Raw genomic sequence first — 11,703 nt, 5'->3', positions numbered from 1 at the left:
TTTTTTTTTTTTTTTTTTTTTTTTTTTTTTTTTTTTTTTTTTTTTTTTTTTTTTTTTTTTTTTTTTTTTTTTTTTTTTTTTTTTTTTTTTTTTTTTTTTTTTTTTTTTTTTTTTTTTTTTTTTTTTTTTTTTTTTTTTTTTTTTTTTTTTTTTTTTTTTTGGTATCTGATACCATGTCAGTCAGGATTCTTGCGTCATCACTGGCAAAGAGATTCTGTAATAGGAACTTCCCGGATGCCTTTGCTGCTTTTGTAGTATGAAGTATGAAGCCTGGAACCACCTTCCTTTTCCATACCTGTCCTGAGTGCCATGAGACAAATCATGCAGCCATCTTCTCGTTCCAAAACTGCCACTGATTCAGTATACAACTTATTTATTTCTGCTTTTGATGTTTTACCTCCCTTTGTCTGCTGAAAAATCATAAAAGACATTTGTGCTTGTGTATTCTGATGAATATTGATCAATAGCAGAAAACACTTTTCAAACATGGATTCTGTTGCTTAGTCAAATGCATGTAGATAAAGCTGCAAAGCTGTTTTCTTTCTTTCTTTATGAATGAATGAATGAATGAAATAATGTGATTCTCTTCCATTCCGATTTAAATTTTCACATTCAGGTTTAAAAATCTGCTCACTCATACTAAGAAGGAGAAAGCATCACTAGGAGGCTTGCGAGACTTAAACAATGAGTTTCTTCAGAGTTGAAATTCCTATGGCAAAAATATTTAAAGTTTTTAACCTTACCCATTGAATTGTAGTCTTCTCTCTGGCAGCATTTGAAACTCCTTCTTTAGGTGGTTGCAAGTGATTGCATTTAGCTTTGCAGCGTTTTTTTCAAAATAAATGAATCGTGAGAGAAACAACAGTCAGAAGGACCTGAAAGGAGAAGAGTTTGGTGTGGTAAAATCAAGACAGTCTTCCTCAACAAGAGAAGATTGAGATGGGACTTCATCAATGTTTATAAGTATCTGAAGGGAGGTTATCAAGAGGATGGAGCAAGGATCATCTTGGCAGTGCCAAGCAATAGGACAAGAGGCAACAGTCCTCAAAAGTTCCACCTGAATATGAGGAAAAACTTCTTTACTGTGCAGGTGAATGTGCACTGGAAAAGATTGGCCCAGAGATGTTGTGGACTCCTCCTCATTGGAGATATTCAAGAACCATCTGGACACAAGCCTGTGGCATGCACTCTTGGATGACCCTGCTTGACCAGGGAGGTTGGACCAGATGACCCACTGTGGTCCCTTCCAGCCTTACCCATTCTTTGATTTTGTGATTCCTCCCATGATGCAGCAGGTTGCTGTAGCTGAAGTGAGGTGGAGCACAGACAGAATCTCCTCTCCTTGACAACACAAGTCTCCTAAAGGGCAGGTGACAGAGAAAACATCTTTTTCCTTCCAGCAAATCTGGAAGGGCATATCTTCACTGTTATCGCATCCATCTCATCTGAGAGAAGTAACAGCAAACCACATCAGCAAAGACTGTGGAAGATGTTTCTCTCCCCCTAAAACTTCTAAGGAAAGCTGTTTTTTTCTTATATTTCAGAACCTTGCTGAAGGGCTCTGTTTTGTATTTTATACTGGTTCCTACATGGTGAGATGAATCCTTTGACTAAGAAAGCAATGCTGAAAATTTGGCAAACCACTCTTTTCCACACAACTAAGCATGACAGACCCTTTGGTTGTGCGGAAATGCACAGCTTCAATTCTTTCCCTGTGTTCAGAAAATCGTGGAGACCATCCCTTTAGGAAAGCATGCCACTGCACATTTTCCCTTTTAATGCTTTCTCCCATTGCTTACAAACAGAAAAGTGTCATTAAAACTAAGTCAATAGTTTGTATAATTTAGCCTACAAGCTATCTCATCAGGCTTTGAAAAAATTGTGTGGTGGCTTGCAAGCAGCCAAGCCTTGTGTTATTGAGGTTAGGAAAGCAGTTACATGTTTCTGCTTTCAGAATTTTCATAGCAGGGATGTCTTCTTCAGATAACACTGACCTAATTTATGGAGCCTGCTTTGTAAAACATGCACAAGGGTCATGGTATCAGGAAGGAAATCTTTGTTGTTGACTGTGAAGCAGAATAATATGAGTCAAACACATGCTGTGCAAGGGGGGTGCTCGGCTGTACAGTCACTTCCCTGACTTCAGAATTGTCTCAGGTGTGGGTGTTGCTATATGCAAGTAGTGTAGTGGTTTATAATGCTTCTTTTTAACTCCCAGCCCTCCTCCCGGTGTATTTTTTAATTAATTCTCCTTAATATCTTGTTACCAATAGGTTAATGATCCTGCTATGAGGGGAGGCAATCTTTTTCCTAACCAGCTGCCTGGAATGGATATGATAAAGCAGGACGGAGATGCAGCACGGGTAAGAAACCGCCCACAGAGGCAACAGAACAGTGACTATGCAGTGGGCTGGAATGGATACGGTATCTCTTTGCTTGCAGGGTTACAAGTGCCCCGGGGAAATACTAATTAACCTGAGGGAGCCACTTACATCATAGGCACAGGGAGGGAGGGAGGGAGGGAGTGGTGGCCGCGGTGGAGTGCTCGGGGCAGGCGCCATCTAGCTGCATAGCTGCAGCTGTCACCTCTGTCCCCACTCCTCCGAGGCCCTCCTGGTCACGGGCCTGCTAAGGCTTTCTGCTTTCAGAGAAAAGGAACTGGAATAATAGGGGAAATGAGGAAGATTTGTCTGAAAAGTTATCAACATGAATGAAAGTGAAGAATGTGAAAGTACTGAGGTGGAAGTAGCCGTACGTGTGTTTTATTGTATCCCTGCCTTTTTTTGTATGCACGTGTATATTTAAAACATCCCTTTCCACACCTTCGTGGTTCATATAAACATACAAGTGTCTGTCTTCAAGAGTGGGGGATCTGGGCATAAAGAGTCTCATCTGCAACTGTTTCTTGGTCCCTATGATGATTAATAAAATGATGCAGAGTGTTCTGCTCATGTAGAAGCTGTCATATACCAAGGTGTTTCTACAGAATGATGGAATGATTTGAGTTGGAAGGGACCTTAAAGATACGCAGTTCCAACCTCCTGCCATATCCAGGAACACCTTCCTTTTGACGAGGCTGCTCAGAGCCCCATCCGACATTGATCACTCCCGGGGCTAGGGCACCCACAACTTCTCTGGGCAATCTGTTCCAGTGTCTCACCGCCCTCACAGTACAGAATTTCTTCCTAATACCTAATCAAAACCTGCTCTTGGTTTAAAGCCGTTCACCCTTGTCCAGTCACTATGTACCCTTGTAAAAAGTCCCTCTCCAGATCCCTTATAGACCTCTTCAGGTACTGGGAGGCTGATAGAAGGTCTCCAACTTAGTGCATCCCCGAACAAGTTAAATTTCATGTCCTAAAAGATGCCCAGCTCTCAAAGAAGAAGATACCAGGTACCACTGAGATAAAAAAGGGAATAAGGCTATTGAGGCAGAAGCAGACTAAAGGAGGAGGTAGATTTTAAATAATGATTGAAGGGAGAGGGGAAAATAGAGTGAACGTGACAGAAAGGGTACAAGAAAGGATGGAGAGAATTCACAGTGCAGGTGGAAAGAAATGAGTGGCATTACTTTAGGCAAGGAATCCCTGGGGTGTAAAGTTAACAAAATGGAGTCAGTGCTGTGACAATGAGATGGACAGTAGCCATGCATGAAGCAGTTTTGTCTCACTTGAAGAAAAGGAACTTCTAAAAACCTTGAATTGCTTTGTAAAGGTACATTGGACTGCACTGTGTGATTTTCCTTTTTTCTACTAATGTACCTCTGACTGTCAATGAAAATGTAGATGATTTATATACACTATAAATACCTTTTACTAAACTTTGAACTGTAATAGAGGTTAAATAGCTACTTTTTTTCATGTGACTGAGCTATAAACTACTTCTATGTAACTTTAAGTTCAACTTGTGTAATTAGAAAACTGAGAAGAGAATCGATGTGCAATTTTTGCAGTGCATAATTTTTTCCAAGTTGCTGGCACAGTGGAAGTGTTTATTTAGCATCTTTCTAGAGATACTGTTTGCTAAATGTCCTCCTCAAAAATAAGGACATCTTTGGATTTTCACTTTTGTTTCCCATTTTATCTTTAAAAAACCAGTAAACAGGGTCCCTGAGATGCCTCTCGACATATTTGAAAGACGAGTCAAAGGTTAGTTTGTCCGTATTAGTCAGGTCATGAGGGATGTCAGTGCAGTGTCTCTGTGCTGTGATGAAGAAAGGAGGAGCCAGGATCAAGACTCACTCTGCTGCCTGTAGCTGGTTGCCCTAAATAGCTCCAGTGGCACCAGCTGGGCTGGGAATAGTGGATGTACAAAACATAGGACTTTGCTTTCCTGAATTGCAGGGCAGTTCGTCACACTGACTTTGTCAATAAAGATACGTTTCTGGGCCTTGTGTGAATGCAGAGGAAAATGTGGTGAAATCAAAAGCATGGTGTAGGCAGCTTCCAGAAGGCAGCCTAGCAGCGTGCACGTGGACCAGTGAGAGAGCTGCCTACCACCAGCACTGTCCCTGAGCAAACAAGGCCTTCCTCAGGCATGGCAGGAGGCCGCAAGCAAAGAGCCTCTTCCCTGCCAGTGTCACAGGACACAAGTGAAAAGCAACCCCAGGGGAGAAGGAAAATGGGTTTTGGCTGGATTGACTCTCTGACCTGACTGACCACAGCACCCCATGGGAGCAGGCGTTTGCAAGGGAAGGAAGACAGAGAGGCACAGATTACAGCCACTGGAAGGGACAATCTTAAAACAACTGTGAAAACCACATCCTCAGGGTTTTTTTCAAGTAAGAATGTACAAGGTAATCAACTCAGCTGAAACCAGTTTGTACTATATTTGTGTAAAGACCTTGCAAGGGTATTAAGTATGAGGTAAAGAACATGTCTAGGGATCAGTAGCTGAAGCTTTTTTACTACCCTTTTTTTTTATTATGCATCTTGGAAGGAAAAGTGTGAACCAAGGCAGTTGTTTCCTCTGAGGGTGACGCAGCAGTAATACATAGAGACTTTGCACATATTCCAAGAACGAGACTTCTCTTAAACCCTACTGCCATGCCTTTAGATGGAGTTTACAAGAGGGAAATGATCCCGAGTTGTTATTATATGCACGATAAATGGAATGAATTAAGGACTTAAGAATGCAGTGAAATTAAACCACTACTGATATCACTGGAATTAAATAGCAGGTCAGTTGTATCTGTGCACACAAAGAATAGTTTTATAAATTCCTTTAAATTTCAGGTTTAAAGTATTACACCAGATATGGTTGACAGTGGGTGATGCACTCCAGCATCCCAGATCTCACTGACCTATCTGTCTTCACCATCTGAGCAGGAAGAATTAATTTGTATTAATACAAATACCCCTATTTCTCCTTTTCCTTTTTTTTATTTTTTTCTTTTTCAGAAATATTGCTGACCCTGAGGGTGGTTTGGTTGCTCCTTTCTTCAGCTGACCGGGCTTAGGGCCCCAAATCCTTACCAGTTTGAAGAGCTGCGTCTGTTTGTCGTGTCCCAGCTGAGCTGCCAGCACCGACGGCGGCTGTCTGCTGCCGACAGGACTCAGCCCTGCCTTCCCGAGGGGGAGCCGGGTGGTGGTTGCCGAAGAGCAGCCTCTTCTTTGACAGTCTGAAGCTAGCGTACAGACAGTTGCTCAGTCTGTTCACTGCATTCACCTTAGTGCAACTTAGATCTCTCCTGCAAAGTAAATGTTGACAGGCAATTTTCATAAACCATGTCAGATTGAATGTATTTAAATGTATGTATTTAAGGAAAAAACGACCATGCTCTTGTTCTGTTTCTGTTTAGTTTTAGACCTTGGGGGTTTTTTTGCTTTGTTTTCCCTGGCTTACTCAGTCTGGTGCAAAGGATTCAGTTCTGTCTGAAAACTGGTGTTTTAGACTAAGGCCTGCATTTTGGGGCGGAGAGGAGGCATGGAAGAGGGCGTAGAAGCAACGTTTGGTACATACAGAGACCTCCAACGAGTGTGTTCCACTGACAAGCAAGTCAGAGAAGATCAACTGATGCAGAAAACTATACAGACCAATTTTGAATGGGGTTAAAGTTGTAAAACAGATGAAAATTACCCTGTGAGAGGGCTGTTTATAAGGGGCGTTTTGGTTGGGTTTTGTGGTAGTGTTTATAATGCAAGTCATGAATTCAAACATACAGGTGGGTTACATTTTCATTTAATTAAATTCCTAACAATCAGCAAATCCTGATTTTTATTTTTTTTTAACTTGGCTCTCCTGACCTCTTACATCTTCCTCTTCTTTCTAATAGAATAAAAGAACAGGTTACTCCGTTATTTCCCTAGGTGTGTTTCCAGCAATCTGGACAACCAGTTACTGGATGCTGAACAGCAAAGTTCAATGGTAATGCATGTACTGATTATGGTAGTGGCAGAATTGGTGCATAATATCTAAGATACCTGCTTTAAAGCATGATAATTTCTGGTTCCCATCCCCTTAGCTGGGAAAATAACAATTCCTGTAATACCTATAGCAGATATCACTACAGACTTCACCACTATCATGTGTTTCTGATTATTTTAAAGCAGTGTGAACTACGAGGACGTTTTGTAAGGTACATAAAATCCAGTTTATATGTAAACAAGCAATAATTTAAGTTGAAAACTTAAGTGTTTTACTTGTATAATTTTTGTGAGATATACATGTTGTGAAGTTGATTCCAAATGAGGTACTTCAGTATTAAATTAGATATCTTCTTAGCCGTGTGTGTCTCCTGGAAAAGTGTTTTGTAAAGAATCACAATGCCTTGATTAGACCTAATTTGTAGGCTTGAGACTTCTTATTTTCTAAACCTTGTGATTCTGCTCATAATATCATTTAACTAACCTATATTATATGCAGCCACTGTAGGAACCAATTCTTGATTTTTGTACGTTTATATCCTTTCGTAACAAATCTTAGAAAAACTGTTACTAAGCAGGCCGCTGTTAAGGCATGTTGGTTTTTTTCCTTGCCCACTGTGGTTGGAATAATCTTTTCTTATACTGACATCAGTTTCTGAGGACTTGAAATATTAAGAAATTGATGGATTTGACCTCTGTTTTCTTTCTGCTGACTCCTAATTGTCATGGCTTAGGAATGGTACTTCCCAGTTAAGTGCTCCCACTGAGACTCTCCAAACCATGCTAGATAGCTCCCCCTCCTCTGTGGCAGGGCTGGTGAGGAGAACTGGAGGCACAAAAGGTAAAGATCATGGGTTGAGATAAGAACAATTTACTGGAAACAGCAACCAGATGAGAAACAGTAACAGCAACAATACTAATGACAGAGGGTACACGAAAGAGGCGAACTTCTCACAGGGACAAACTGCTCCCTCCACCTCACTATGCTGACCCAGACGAGAGCCCTTCTCCCCAGAAGGGACTCTCTTCCCACACCCCCAGCAATGACATGAGGTGGTATAGGGTCCTAGCCATGCCGTTTCCTGGCTACTGCAAAAATTAACCCTGCCCTGGCCGGAACCAGGACACTAATCCACAAACTTTCTAAGCTGAACACAAATTTTTTGATGTAATGTAAAATGCAATGTGTTTTATAATATCTCATCGGCCTTGCCTTCTGAGAGTGAAAGGCTTGTTCTGTTGCCGTTTGATTTGTTCTGGTGTTCGGGTGGGAGTTCAAATAAAATAGCAGCTATTTTATGTTAAGGTTGAGGAAAATATGACAAAGGCTGTTTCTGTGTTTGTCCCTAAGGAGGGCAGTGTCACCGTTCTGGAGAAACAACATTTTTTCAGCTGTCGCTGTTGTGTTACCAAACTCAAACAGAATATTTAGTCAGCTGAGCCATCCTCTGACCTGCTGATGGGAAACCAAAGTAACCATCAGCCTTGAACTCCACAGCCTCATTACTACAACATTGGTGTTAAACTTGCATTATATATCTGACAAAAATATTTATGTAAGAAGTGTATAAATTTGAAGAAATTAACTTCATGCACCACTAAGTGTAAATGGGTTTTAGAATAATTTTTTTTTCTATTCCATTCTTTTTGGGTTCTTAACTGTAACCTCTGCAGATAGATTATTCTTTTTCACAGTGGACAAAATAGTTTAAATTTGTCCCGTTTCACAACAGACCTGCAAACGCTTATCTGTAGTGATTATGATACTTCATCATCCATTGCCATTTTGAAAGAAAGGAGATTGTACCTATCACTTTGGCTCCGTTTGGGTTCATTGTGACTTTTGTCGTCTTCTAAGTAATGAAAGAGAAAAGTGAGTGAAGAAATCTTCTGATCATATTGATCACTATAGAAACAAAAAAGCCAAATCAATTCCCTTCATTATCAGTATTTTTCATCCTGTATACAGTAAATTTGTTGGAGAAAGTACTTGGATTTCGTTTAACAGAACAATTAATCAGTGTTCTACTTACATTACTAAATGTGAAAGGCGCATAATGTGAAAAATAAGCATATATACACGGTCGTACGACCTGTTTAAGTGTTCATGTAATGTGGTAAGTTTAAAAAGTGAAGTGAGCTGTTTTGCTACAAGGAATTAATTTGTACTCGATCCTTAAAATATTGTCCCACACTGGTATCCCTTTGGGCCTGTATTAATTAAAAGCAATGTTTTTGCAGTTTATACAATACATTTTTTAATCTTTGTTTAAAAGCGAAATTCATATGGGCTTAACAGACTAAATGGGTGGCACAGCTCCACTTGCAGAACCCAAAGATACACAATCAGTTTTGAAATGCAACTTAAGCCATTAATTGTTGGTGTGAATTTAAAAGTTTTCTAGTATTTGTATGGTAGTATGCTGCCTAAGAGCAAAAGCATTCTCTGCACAAAAGAAAATTTACTGTAGTGGCTTTGATTTTAATTAGAATTTTCTCCCTGGTGTTTCTTTGTAGACTAAAACAAAATCTTTTAAGTTTCTTACTACAGGTAAAAGCTATGTGCAAGAACCTCAAAATGCTAAAATCTAGCATAATGCCTTAGATCTGTTTTTAAGTCTTGTATATTCCTACATAGCTGTCTGATGTATTATATTTGTATAGTGAATTGTGTACAATTTTGGAATAAGTGCATCATCACTTAATCTTTATGTTGTTCAATAGAGATGATGGACACATTACTTCAAACATTTACTGTCATTTAATTTTTTTCCCTTTATGTCATTTGTGGGTTTTATTTGTACAGTTCATCATGAAGTTGCATCTGAGATGTGTGTATATGAAAAGATTATACAAGGGTAAAATTAAGCAATATATAAACTATGGTTCTTCAGGAGAAAGCTTACAGTGTTTCAGGTTGTGATTTATTTTCAAAACGGAGTTGACTCTGAACATCACTTTGTTCACCTGCATTGATGTTTGTATTTCTAGTGTTAGCAGTTTATGCAAAGGTAGATATATTCAGAGAAATTTTAAATACATTTATGCAAGTTAATATTGCTTTGCTGATGCTATTTGCTTATTTGATGTTAAATAATGCTATTGTAAATAAAGAATTCTGTTGTTATTGCATCATTTAATAAATTTTAATGCCTTCGGGTTTTACATGGCTTTAGAGATTTCAACGTGTTTCTGTTGTGTCTTTATTTGTTCATAGAAGGGTATAAGATGCAGCACTAAAGCACTGAAGGGGGTAGATAGATTAGTAGGTTCTAAAAAGGCAGCAGGCTTTTTTATATTCCAGCTAGTTGTTACTTGCAAACCCTTTCATCTTTATAGTGCTATATTAACTGAAAATGTTAATCTCTTGGTTTAATGTGAGAACAGTTCATTATGAATACTTTTTTATGTATCAGTCAGGATGAAATGGGCATCTTTCACGACAGTGTCAGCAGAGGCAGACCTCAAATGATGTGAAGTGGGGCTGAGTAGAGTTACGATCTTGTTCTTGCTATGCCAAATGCTGAATTTAAGACAGTTGAAAACATTTGTTTGGTCAATTAAAAAAGAAAAATTAAGGAACTACAAGGATTGGTTGTCAGAATGACCTTATGCTGTCTCTGGGAAATGGATGAAACAGAAAAGCTATTTCCATAAAAAATTTTAGAAGCTAAAGTTATTCTAAAGACCTTCAAATACTGGTAACCTTTCACCATTCCTACCAAAACAAGGCTTATCCTGCTGTTCTCGTGGCTTCAGCAAAATTACGGTAGTCTTTGGATATGAGGAAAATAATGTCACATTAAAGAAAGCAAAGTAGGAGGATGTTTCTTCCCAATGTGAGGTCAGAAGCAAGTAGAGAAAACATCTGTCTAGTAAGAGGGGAAATGTTTCCAATCAGAACCTTACCTTTAGACATTATTATAATTTATTAATATTAAAAAGAAGATACAACAGTTGTCGCTAAGACTCCTGGCATCAGAACATGACAAGCTAATGATGACCTCTGCTGTAGCTGACTTTATGAAAGAGAAGTACTAGCGTTTACTTTCTGGATCAGGCTTTGTTGACAGAGGCCAGTGCGTGTGACGTGAGGACCTGACATCATGGCTAAAGAGACAAAATGCGATGCTGCCTTTTGAAGTCCTTTTCATGGTAAGCTGCACATGGAGTCTTGCAGAACAGACTTTTCACAGAGACAGAACAGAGATGCCTGGAGATTTAGAATTATTCCCTGGCTTGTTTCTCACTGCTTATGGTTCTCCATGTGTCGTTCCAAGTATAAAAGGAGGGCTGTGTGTCATGTTTTGCTTGGGCTCAGGCTGTGGCAAGGGAATAGAGCAAACAGTGGTATCTGCCCTCTGCCTTGATTCTTGGACTATGAAGTGTGGAGGTAGAGATGCCAAGTACTTCATGGCCTCTTGACCATCACCTGAAACAGTAATCACAGTGGAACCTTCATGAGAAATTAGTTCTTGTACTGAAGAAAGCGGAACACAGGGCAGCCCTGAGTGGTTCTGTTGGCCTTCGGCATGTAATGGGTGTATATGACTTGCATCATCTTATCTTTTTGAAATCTCTGCTGGAACTTAAGCTGAGGGTTGTCTGTAGGCTCTAGCACTGTGTTGGGGGCTGCTGAATCCCAGCTTTTAATACAGGTTAGTCCAGAGTTCCACCAAGAGTTCCTACTCTGACTAAAAGAGGGAAGAACAATCACAAATTGATGAAGTCTTTAGAAGAGGTAGGTCAGGAAAGGTCCAAGTTGGAATTACAGAGTGAATGAATGTATATGAATGGTCATCCTTCAGAGATGGGCACTGAGGTCTGTGCCGCTTCATGACAGGCATCTGGGACAGCTCTCAAGTGCAAAAGAAACCACACCAACAGTTAAAGATGCAGGTGGTGTGATGGACCCCATTAATCCTTCCCTGATTTAGGTTCCGGTCTAAGCCTTTGTTACTGCTGCTAGTGACTCCAGCCTCAGCCAGCATGGTGGGCATAAGCTAGATGTTGTAATCAGGAGTGACCACTCCTGTATGTTTGTCTTCTTCTCTTCAGTCTCTCATTTTGGATACTTCCCATGAGGGTGAAAAAAAGCACACTTGATTGCATTGAAGGATTTACGCTTAAGGAGCACCTTGGAGTCCAGAGGACCTAAGATACCCCAATTTCACTGGGTTGTATTTTTCAGTTGGTACGAGGAGACCACCTTCTTTCTGAAGAAAAAAAGAATCCCTAACTAGAAGTTTGAGAAACTCTAAGGGAAAAAAAAAATTAAGGATCAAGTAGAGAATCTTAAAGGACAGTTGGAGAAACCTTTGATGGTGGCTGAAACAGA

General features: G+C 39.8%; 1 protein-coding gene across 4 annotated transcripts in view; it reads left to right on the top strand.

The window, feature by feature from the left end:
- The window catches only part of NCOA2 (nuclear receptor coactivator 2), a 183,176-nt gene extending 177,406 nt beyond the window's left edge, over positions 1–5,770 (top strand). For 3 of the 4 annotated variants that reach the window (XM_027894020.1, XM_027894022.1, XM_027894021.1), the window contains 2 exons: positions 2,274–2,363; positions 5,400–5,739. In XM_027894020.1, the coding sequence (XP_027749821.1) occupies positions 2,274–2,363; positions 5,400–5,411 (102 nt within the window). In that variant the 3' untranslated portion in view covers positions 5,412–5,739. Of the gene's footprint in view, positions 1–2,273; positions 2,364–5,399 lie in introns of all 4 variants that reach the window. The other variant, XM_027894019.1, reaches the window with a different exon arrangement.
- Positions 5,771–11,703: the final 5,933 nt, after the last annotated feature.

The sequence above is a fragment of the Empidonax traillii genome, unplaced genomic scaffold (assembly GCF_003031625.1).
Source record: "Empidonax traillii isolate 1590-97213 ecotype Southwest subspecies unplaced genomic scaffold, ASM303162v1 scaffold414:size517879, whole genome shotgun sequence".
Lineage (NCBI taxonomy): Eukaryota > Metazoa > Chordata > Aves > Passeriformes > Tyrannidae > Empidonax > Empidonax traillii.
Note: the sequence above shows the minus strand (reverse complement) of the source record. Positions and strands in the feature narration are given on the sequence as shown.